We start from the raw sequence: 10,849 nt of genomic DNA, 5'->3' as shown, positions 1-10,849 counted from the left end.
CCAAATATGAAATAATGTTGACATTCCACGAGATGATTAAACCAATTAAGAAACCATAACCCAAAGATGTTTTAAAATTATCGTACTGATTTCCTCAAAACCTCACGACTAACAAATGAATATGAATTGTAAGTCAATTGCAAACCTTTGTACTGGGGTATCATATTAGAAACAAACATATAGCATTCACTAAAAAGGTGTCAGCACCAGAATAGTAATTTCAGTTCTGCAGAAACACAAATTCTGGTTGTTAAATGACTTCTGGCAATCAACTTTAGGCATGTCCTGCCTGGAATACTAATCAAATGCATATGATCTTAAACACTAGTATAAATCCATTAAAAATCATAACAAGGAAACACATTCCTCTAGGAGACTTTTTGGAAGGTTAGAAGTCACCTTACAAAACCCTTAGTTCAACCCTTATTTTTCAGAACTAATACTTTGATACCAGGCAACATTTTAAAAACATGATCAAAGACCTATATTACTGGTTATTTCTCTGGATAATGATTAATGCCAGCGCCCTGATTGTGTGGATTATCACACACACAAAGTCTGCAACAAGCGAAGGCATTACACTTGCTCCCTTACCTTCTAATGAAACAAGGCAGCAAGGGTTATTTCCATAAATGGTATCAAAGATTTGGGTACATTTTGTCAATTCTGAACCTAGGATTTAATAGCAACTTGGCTGCTTCCTGGATGATTAAATTGAACAGGTTTTGAACACACCGCATAACAAAGGTTAAAATACTTGATTTCCTCCACATTTATTGGGGCTAGAGAGACTAAAGCAGCTATTTTCCTCCCAAATAACTGGAAAAATAGAATACAACAGCAATTTCTTAAAGACATAACAAAACTTTCCTGGATCATAAATCAAGATGAGATGTAATAGCCTATAGACATCAATTGTGACAGCTTTATAAAATGTCATTCATCTAAGGCAATTCTGAAATTGTCCTCAAAGCCACACATCTATACATTATTCCATATAAATAAAGGAATCCACTGATGAACAGAAAGTCTTTTAGAAGCACTGTTTAGGGAAGGTTAGAGTAATACATATTTAGATTCTGGAGAATATTTAAGAGACAATGTGGGTTTCCAAGTGACAGTGATTTACATTCAAATAAACGTAGAGTTTCAAACTTTGATAAATAAGGTGTTCGTGATGCAGGCTACAAGAAAATTCACACAGTGAATTGCTCATTTTTCAAAGGCCTCTTTCAAAATACATTTCAAGTCCAGAGCAAACATCCATGGCATGAACAAATAGGATGCCTAAGATTCTAAAATATGCTCCCATAGGGCTTGCGTTCTCGCCTCCCCACCAAGTAGATGAGAAAAATTGCTCGAAGGGGCACCAACCAGATATGCCATTTCAACCACTGGGTTTCTTGATGGTGGGGGTTAATATCCAGATTACAACTTGGTGAAGGATTTTTTATTTCTTTCAATGGACAACGCCATTGCAAACACAGAGAGTTTGCCACAACATCCAGATATTATTATATAATCCCATATTTCTTCCTAGGACAGAGTATCACTAGGAAAGTATAAAACTCACAAAGGAAGGTGACAATTTGACTGGACAAATATCCAAGCCCAGAACTTCACTGTTAGCAGAACTGCCAGCTTCTCCTTTAAGCGAGGCCTCCAGAGCCTTTGCGTCTCACTTTCTGATGCACAAAGAGACATATTTGGGCTGAAACTACCAACTAGTCCCTGCAGGCCCTGACTAACAGTTTCACGCAGGCCAACTCATTTAGCTATTTGAGGAGGAAGTCACCATTTTCAAGCACTTTTTGACCTTTAAAAACTTTAAATCCAGTCATTTTAGATCTGTTAGACAAATAAACCCTCTGTCTACCCCCCACAAGAAAGTAGCTAATTCTTTTATACTTTCTGGGAAGGTAAGTTCCTTCAATTTTGCCAAGCAATTTTGGTTTTCTTCTACCTTCCTTCCAAATTCAGGAGCTACTCCACTGATAACACAATATTGTAGCTTCCTCGAAACCAGTCCCAATTGTTTAAAAATTATGGACCCAAACTTGGAAAATTTTACTAATAAAGGAATACATTGCCACTACTGACATTCTTGATACAAAAATTCAATTTCAGTTGAATTCTGTGATCCCCTGAGCAATTATAAATGCCTTTTACTATAATGAGGCAGTATAAGACAAAGCAAACTATTCAAATATATGTATATGTGTAACTATACCAATCTGAAACTCATTGATAAAAAAGGGTGTTGATTTTTTTCCTGAAGTGTCGAGAGTTTCAAAGGAAAATTAAGACACTTAATACTGAGAAATTTCTAATAAGCCATTAAAAATGTTTTTTGGTTGGTTATGATTCAAAAGTTTTCCCAGAGTTCCCATCTATGTTCTATACAAACTGTAAATGAAAAAAGGTCCATGACCAATGTATAGTAATACATGTATCAGATGTCAATATGTACATATGAATGAAAGTTCCTTACATATACACAACCAGGATACCTTCCATTACATAGCAAAGCATCACTCTTTAATCATAGGTCCAGGATAGCAGCAATTTAATAGTCTAGTTACCTCAGAAAACACCATGTGTTCTGATAGTTCCTGATGAGTTATCCCTGGCTTCAAGGAGCATTCTCCATTATCACTTGAAATAGTTCGCAGGAAGTACCAGGCTACATTGCTAATGGCAATTACATAATCCTGTCATTGGAGAAAAAAGCTATTGTCTTTTCAAAACCCGTTTATTCAAAATCTGACGCATGATTTAATGGGAAAAATAAGCCACAATGAGGTGACAGAAATCCAAACTATTTGAGATAGTATAAAGCATTGACTTTTTATCTCACATATTTATGGTCGTTTTTATCAGTGCCTTAAACATTCAGAAAGTATTCAGATTGCCCTAGCAGATTCTGAAAGGACAATACTAAACTTTGCTGAGAAGAGAGCTGCTCTGAATTGTGTATGAAAACATATAAAAAATGTGATTATCAAGTTGAGTTTCCACAAACTGAGATGGTAGGATACTGTACTCAATATTGTTTTAGGAGTTATGTTTACGAGGCTATACCTTTGCTTGAGTTATGATCTTGTAACCAAAATTTACATACATTAAATGCAAAACAAATCTTTAGATTGATTTATTAGTCAGAAAGAAAAAACAAAATGGCTTTTAGAGAAACATTTATCGTGTGTGTACTCATGGGTCTATTCATGCATGCCTAGTGGATAGAAATTCTCGCTAGGCAGCAAGTTATATGGATTCTACATGGGCACATGGTAAATTTTAATATTCACTCTTGGTGTGTACTGTTAGGCTCAACTCTAAATCTGCTGGCTGAATGAACACAGAGCTGTTCTCTAAGATGAAGGTTTTAAAACTCTGCCACTCTGCCCAGACTTCACATAAAATAATCTTCCAGACTACAGCGAGTGAGTGTAAGCGAAGAGTTGATCGCCTTCAAGATGCTATACTTGCCAAGGGAGAGACAATATTGTTTTACATGCTGTGACCCTTTTACTAGGAAGAGACAATTCCCTGTGCACAGCAGTTTCTCCTGCTTGGAGCTGAGATCACACGAGGAGAAAGCGATTGTGTTTCTGCCAAGTCACTGTGGGAATGCTGGGAACAGCACATCCAGTAGCCGGCCACTGTCTCAGCTCCCCAGATAAGCTGCCTGCTTTACAGCTTTGATGAGATTTTCCCTTAAACAGTCTTATCCTTCCCCTCCCATGTGGTGATCTCCCCCATGTTTCTCATGGTGCCCAACCAACACAGAACACTGGCTTCGCAGTTATCACGTGTGTTGCCAACCGTGACAACACATTTATTAGATCGAATGTTGGCACAGGCCCCTTAGATTTGGCTGGAAGTTGAACAGTCCAGTGGAATCCTTTGCATATGATAAAATGATGATGTGTCAGTTCCTCCCCCACAACTCCGAAGCTTCCCAACATAATCCATAAGCGCAACCTGGGCTGAGAGACCCGATTCTCTTTACACACGCACCAGGCAAGTTCAAAGTCTGAACACAGAGGCACTTCCAAAGTTTGGCTAGAAGGAGGCAAATTCACTAAGCGGGGCTTTATCGCTGTGCTGTCTCGTATAACCCAGACATCCGTGGCACGTGGACAGGAACAGAGATCTTTAGGTTGTGGGTGGGTCGTGCTTTTTCTTCTTGCCCCGACAGGACTTGCAGACACAGCAGATTATACATGGGGAAGCCAGGAGCAGCAAGGGCGAAGTCACCAAGGCAATGATGCCCAGCCCAACGAGGATCCCCACCACCTGGAAATTGAAAACAAAAACTATTTCAGCAGCTCAGTCTTCGATAAGCTGAATGTTTATGTTAAAAATCCCCAATACAGGGGCCTCCCTGGTGGTGCAGGGTTATCAGCACTATCAAGGTATAGGCAGCCACTGCAGCATGATTTCAATCCCTGGCCAGGGAGCTAACCCACATGGCACAGCAGACCTCTCCTGTCTCGCCTGCTGCTCCCCTCAGCTGTGTATTTCAGTCAGTCTGCCTGTTCTGCTCCCCACTCTGTCTCTGGTGAATCCTCTTACCCCCTACACCTCTGGCCTGTACCCCAGTTCTTTTATGCATAAATAAATTAAAATAAATCTTTAAAAAAAACCTCTGATACGTTGGTGTTTATGGGGGCCTTTGGAGGTAATTAGGACATGAGAGTGAACTCCTCGCAATAGGATTAGTGCCATTATAAGAAAAGACACCAGGGAATTTGCTTCCTGTCTCTACACTGTAACTGTGAGAAGACAGTCATCTGCAAACCAGGTCTTTTCACTAGAACCCAACCATGCTGGCACCCTGATCACAGGCTTCCAGTATCCAGAGCTGTGAAAAGTAGATTTCTCTTGGGTAAGCCCCTAGTCCATTTTGCAGTGCTTTGTTACAGTGGCCTGAACTAAGGCATCTCTTAGGCATATAAAAAGGGGTCGACTATGGGACATTTTAGCCAGTGCCCAGCAGTGGTCTGAAGTGGATATAAGCCGGGGAGACACTAAAGACTAAATTAAAGGTGAGAAGAACAAACCAAATGGTAACTACTCAAGCATAGGGACAAACTCAGCATCATGACCTGTTGGTGTTGGGTCTCTCTCTACCTGAGTTTCCTCAACAGTCACATGGAGATACTAATAAAGATTGCTAGGCTGTTAACACTGATGCCCACCAAGGGAACACAACTTTTATTAAATAGGCAACACTATTAAAATTAAATCAGGAGTCCCTTTAAACCTGTGCATAAACACACAGGGCATGTACAGAAGGATTTTGGGTCTCAAGGCAGGTGGTGGGGGAAGTCACAGGATTTTAGGGCAATGTCTTTTCACACAAATAAGCCTTAAAGTGCTTTCAGAAAGTCATTCTGTCATTTTATTTACAAGGACATTCTACAGGCCACTATATGTACAGTATACTATCAGTATGGTTAGCTTGGCAGTTCCAGTGCCCTGGCCCTGTGCTGCTCCTCAAGAGATTTCTCCTCATGAATGAACATCCAGTCATTGCTCTATGATTTTCCTAGCCCTGTCCCAGAACTTCCTAGAACCTCCCAGGTTGGAAAGGATCAGGAAGGGATAGGGTGGGGAGTGTGAATATGTCGAGTTTGCAAGCCACCCTGAGTCTCCTTTATCTCCTTTGAAGGTCAGTGTACCTGTGTTCGGTTCCACATCACAGAGGCTCTTGAGTGACCAAGCTTATTCCTACACGGCCCTTTGTCATAATGTCTGAGGAAAATATCATTCTGAAAAACAAGAGAGAGGTTTCAGTCAACATGGGGTTTTGAATTAAAAGGTGGACACTAACCACACAGTAGATCAGCTCATGGAAGCCAGGGCTCTGTGGTGATATTAATGATGGTGTCTAGGAATTTCAAATTGCTCATCTTTAGAATTTATCTTAGTGGTTTTATAAATCACTGAGTTAAAATACATCCTTGACAGAGTCTGACAGAAATTAATCAACTGTCTTTAAAAAGTAGCTCTGGTTGGGCCTCCCCTGGTGGCGCAGCAGTTGAGCTCTGGTTTGCGAAGCTGCCCACAGCCTTTGCAGCACCAGTTCGAGCCCCGGCCGCCAGGTGAGGGTCCCACATGGCACTCAGACCTCTCCTGCCGCCCGCTGCTCCCCTCAGCAGTGTACTTTGGTCCTTCTGCCTGTTCTGCTCCCTGCTCTGGCTCTGGTGAATTCTCTCACCCTCCTGCGCTTCTGACTGTACCCAGTGCTTGTATGAATAAATAAATAAATAAATAAATAAATAAATAAATAAATAAATAAATAAATAAATAAATAGTTAAAAAAAAAAAAAAGTAGCTCTGGCAGAGGTTTGAGGTGGAGTGAGAGGACTCTGAGGAACGCAGTTGTGGTACAAACCAGGTGAGATGAAATGTCATTGGCTGAGGAATGGAGAACAGGAAAACAAAGTCATGAGATATCAAGAGAGTGACTAACTAGATGGGACACAGGGAGAAAATACCACAGATGAGGAGGAAGTCACTGGGGGAAAGGCTGTGACTGTCGAGAGAAATGACAACATGGAGGTTTTTGTCAGATGATGACCTCAGTTTGGACAAATTGAATTTGAGTGACACCTTAGATATTCAAGCCACCCTGTTCAAAAGGCAACTGGTTACACAGATCTGGAGTTTAGAATCAAGACTTGGGGGGTCCTCCCTGGTGGCTCAAGGGGTTAAGCACAGCACTGTGAAGCTATCTGCAGCCACTGCAGCACAAGTTCGATCCCCGGCCAGCCAGGGAGCTACCCACAGGGCACAGCAGACCTCTCCGGACTCAACAGCTGCTCCCCTCAGCAGTGTATTTCAGTCAGTCTGCCTGTTCTGTTCCTGGCTCTGTCTCTGGTGAGTCCTTTCACTCCCCACACCTCTGGCCTGTACCCCAGTTCTTGTATGCATAAATAAATGAATCCTTTTTTATAAAAGAATCAAGACTTGTGAGTCAGTGCACAGGGCACACAACAATCCACAGAAGCAGAGAAGATTATTCAGGAAGAGAATGTAGATTGAGAAGTCAAGAGACTATTGAACATCTAAGAATGAGTCATGGAAGAGCCTGGAAGGAACAGGGAAGTGGCTAGAAACATAAAAAGGAAAGCAGAAGAGATGGTACCACTGAAACAGAGGTGGCCAAGATGTCACAGGCATCAGGGAATCTAAGTAAGATATGAACTGTAGTACCCATTGGATTTTAACTAAAAGAAATCACTAGAAGTCTTGTTAGAGCACCGTGAGAGCGTAACTAGGTAAGGAAAGCTGAGTACAATGCAATTATTCAAGTGTCAACAAATGGAAGTGATTATGGGTTTTGAAATTTAGCTTCTAAAGAAAGGGGAGAAGTTGAATGGCAGTAAGGGAAAGACAGAGATTTGAGAAAAGTGCTACTTGTTTGGGGGACACAGTTAAATGCACGTACATGTTCAGAGAGTGGAGAGTGTGTGCTGATGTCACAGAGAGAGGAGAGATAACTGAAGAGGACAGGTTCTGAGGTGCCCAAAACAGAGGACTGAGAATATCTTCTCTGAAACAGTAGGGACGAGAACCAAGATAAAGACAGACTCAAAACTCCAGCAAAACTCGAAACTCTGTCTGTTGTCTGTCTCAGGCTGGGCTGTTGGGCACTTAAACCCTTCCCTTAGATCCATGCTCTAAAACTTTCCTATAAACAACAATCACCACCACCATATGACATAAAACACTTGTCTAGAGAAAAACATCAGGTCCAGCAAGCCAATGCCCCTGGCTATGACCGAGAAAAACAATGACTAGAACAAAGAAGTTTCAACATCTGAAGTGTGTGTATCCAGCCATTTCACATCTGTACCATTTCATCACATGTACCAGAACAGTACAGTGACAGAATAGTGTGTTCTTTGCAACACCATTCCCCAAATATATTGTAGCCAAAGGATACAGGGATCTGGTGCACACATTTATTCCCTTACATTCTTGCTTCCTAAAGAGAACCTCATGGGCTTAGAGTCCTTGTGGATATGAACCCAATTAACAGTCTGTTAAAACCTGAAGGAAAACAAACAAGATTTCTTTCATTTGCAAAGCATGAGGGGTGTCCAATCAGTTAAATTCTGATTCCGAAAATCCCACATTTGGAATTATGACAGATTTCAAATATCAAACATAATGGTAATTCAAGGGGTTATGCTAAATAGAATTTTTTAAGAATGAAATAGTTCTTTCAACTGGAATAGCTGAGCTTCTAGAACCTAAAATGTCCATTTCGTAGATTGGGGATCAAATAAATATAATGTTCTCAGAGGAGTCTCTGGTGAATCCTCTCACCACCACCCCCACCAACACCTCTGGCCTATACCCCAAATTCTTATATGCATCAATAAATAAATCTTTAGTAAAAAAAAAAAAAATCCTCAGAGGAAACCTTATCTTCTATAAAGCAGATTGCCATCTTATCCCCCAAAATCACACACAGGAAGGAATTTTGCTGCATTTTATCAGAGGTAGATTTTGTTACCATACAGGTATATGTAATCAATAAATATTAGGCAAGTATTAAAGTGTGACCTCATGTCTCTGAAACTTAGCCCTGAGACTGGATCATCAGGTCAGGGGTTAGATAATAAGGTTCTTGGGGACTCCTGGTGGCACAAGGGGTTAAATCTCAGCACTATGAAGCTATCACCAGCCGCTGCAGCACAAGTTCGATCCCCAGCCAGGGAGCAACTCACATGGCGTAGCAAACCTCTCCTGACTCGCCCACTGCTCCCCTCAGCAGTGTACTTTGGTCAATCTGCCTGATCTGTTCCCCACTCTGTCTCTGGTGAATCCTCTCACCCCCCCCACACCTCTGGCCTACACCCCACTTGTTGTATGCTTAAACAAACACATCTTTAAGAAAAAAAAAAAAGCTTGCCTGTAGAGTTAAGATGCACACTTAAGGTAATCTAATAGAGGTTTTATAGATATCTAAAATAGCAGGTATAGGAAGTCTAATTTAAAAAAAGTAAATATCATTTTGTCCTTGCAGGACAAAAATAGACTCATTATTTTAAAAGGAAAATCTGTAGGATGCTAACTGTTGAACACATACTGTTATGGTGAAAGGTCATTGAAGCCTCTTGTAAATGGAACTTACATCCAGGTTCTGGAGACAGTACCAGCAAAATGTGTGCTTGCAGTTCTTGCACATCATCTGGGCACAGCCTTCGTTGCGCTCGATATAAACCCGGCAAACAGGACACTGCTTAATGGGGGCCTCTGCATCTGTCCCAAAGAGGGTGCTAGAAACAAAATGGAGACAAAATTATAGGATGGGGCTCCAGATTTCCATTTCCCTGATGATGATTAGTGGTGTTGAGCACCTTTTCATGTCTTCCTTAGAGAAATGACTATTCAGTTCCTCTGCCCATTTTTAAACTAGATTTTTGTTGTTGATAATGTGTTCTTTGTATATTCTGAACCACAAGGGAAGAGTGGTCTGAATATCATTAATTAAATAATTAATCAGAGCCCTTCTAGGCTCAACTTTATGTTCTTCAAATGAATTCCCAGGGCTCCTGAGGGGTAGGTAGTTAATTCTTCATTATCTGTGCTTAATTCATTGCCAAGGAAAAGGATGGGGGTAAAAGCAGGAGAGGCACAGATTATAAACGGTTCAGATAACTCAGAACGAAAAAGTCTCTATTTATCTTTGGCTTTGCGTGAACTATGTAATTATACTTTCCATGGCTAATTTAATTCATTATTTTGCCAAATTAATATTTCATTCCCTGAGCACACACTGTCTAAATAAAAAGTGCAATAAGTCTAACACACAGCAGAAAAATGTAGCCCAGTATCTAAAGGAGTGTAGATAATCTAATGACCTGTTCATTAAATAGTGGAGGAAGTGGAAGGGGGACTCAATGATCAATAACTTAAAATAAATGACCAATATTATTGAAAAGCCCTACTCCAAGCAGAGGAATTAGCACAGGCTGACAGCTTAAAGGGGCATGGAAAAAAAGAAACAAATTGGGGTGGGTGGAAGGGTGAGCTGAGTCATAGCTACTGTTCATCAAAACCAGCACCCAGCACCCCTCAAATCCAGAGCGCTGTCAATGACAGGTTCTCGCCATAACCATATCTAGCAGTATGACCGTTGCTATTTTAATTCCCCTTTTCTTCCAGACAGGGAAACAGACTCATCGAAGCTAAGGGACTTATAGGAGGTCACACAGGTACCAAGAGACAATGTGAGAACTTCATTCTTCTCTCCTCTTAATTCTTCTCTCCTCCCAGGCAAAAACACACTTCTTGCAATGGCAGTAAAAATACAGATTTTTTTTTTTTGGTATAAGGAACTATGCCTGCCATGTGCATTGTGTCTTTTTCCCCTCTTGATTTGTTTAGGGGCCTCCCCTGGTGGTGCAGGCGGTTGATTTGTTTGGTTGGAGACTCAAGCCCAGTGTCACAGCCAGGTAGCATTGCTGGTTCTGAAAAATGGTTCTACACACTCTGACAGGCTGGGTGATTCAGCCAACTGGACATAACATTGGTATTCCTCTTCTTGCTGGTGCAGAAAAGCATAGCCTCAAGCAGAGCAAAGGATCTAACACAAAGGTCTCTCACTCTGGGCTCTGTCACTGCCATAAAAACCCTCCATAGGAACAGGTAGGGATTTAATAGCTTCTCATCTTAACAAAATTTCAACTTAGAGCCATCTTTTCAGGGTATAAAGCATTAAAAGGTAAGCTCCTTTCTCGCTTATGTAAGAATTTAGGACCCTAGACACTGCAAGGCTGTTATTTTTGTTGTTATGTTCTGTCCAAAATGATTGGCACATCTTCCA

General features: G+C 41.0%; 1 protein-coding gene across 6 annotated transcripts in view; it reads right to left on the bottom strand.

The window, feature by feature from the left end:
• Nucleotides 1–737: 737 nt before the first annotated feature.
• Nucleotides 738–10,849, bottom strand: part of RNF144B (ring finger protein 144B) — a 149,084-nt gene continuing 138,972 nt past the window's right edge. For all 6 annotated transcript variants that reach the window (XM_054698335.1, XM_054698333.1, XM_054698336.1 and 3 more), the window contains exons 6-8: nt 9,155–9,299; nt 5,688–5,777; nt 738–4,299 (exon numbers count right to left, since the gene is read on the bottom strand). In XM_054698335.1, coding sequence (XP_054554310.1) covers nt 4,159–4,299; nt 5,688–5,777; nt 9,155–9,299 — 376 coding nt within the window. In that variant the 3' untranslated portion in view covers nt 738–4,158. The remainder of the gene's footprint in view (nt 4,300–5,687; nt 5,778–9,154; nt 9,300–10,849) is intronic.

The sequence above is a fragment of the Talpa occidentalis genome, unplaced genomic scaffold (assembly GCF_014898055.3).
Source record: "Talpa occidentalis isolate TD23 unplaced genomic scaffold, MPIMG_talOcc4v2.1 talOcc4.2, whole genome shotgun sequence".
Lineage (NCBI taxonomy): Eukaryota > Metazoa > Chordata > Mammalia > Eulipotyphla > Talpidae > Talpa > Talpa occidentalis.
Note: the sequence above shows the minus strand (reverse complement) of the source record. Positions and strands in the feature narration are given on the sequence as shown.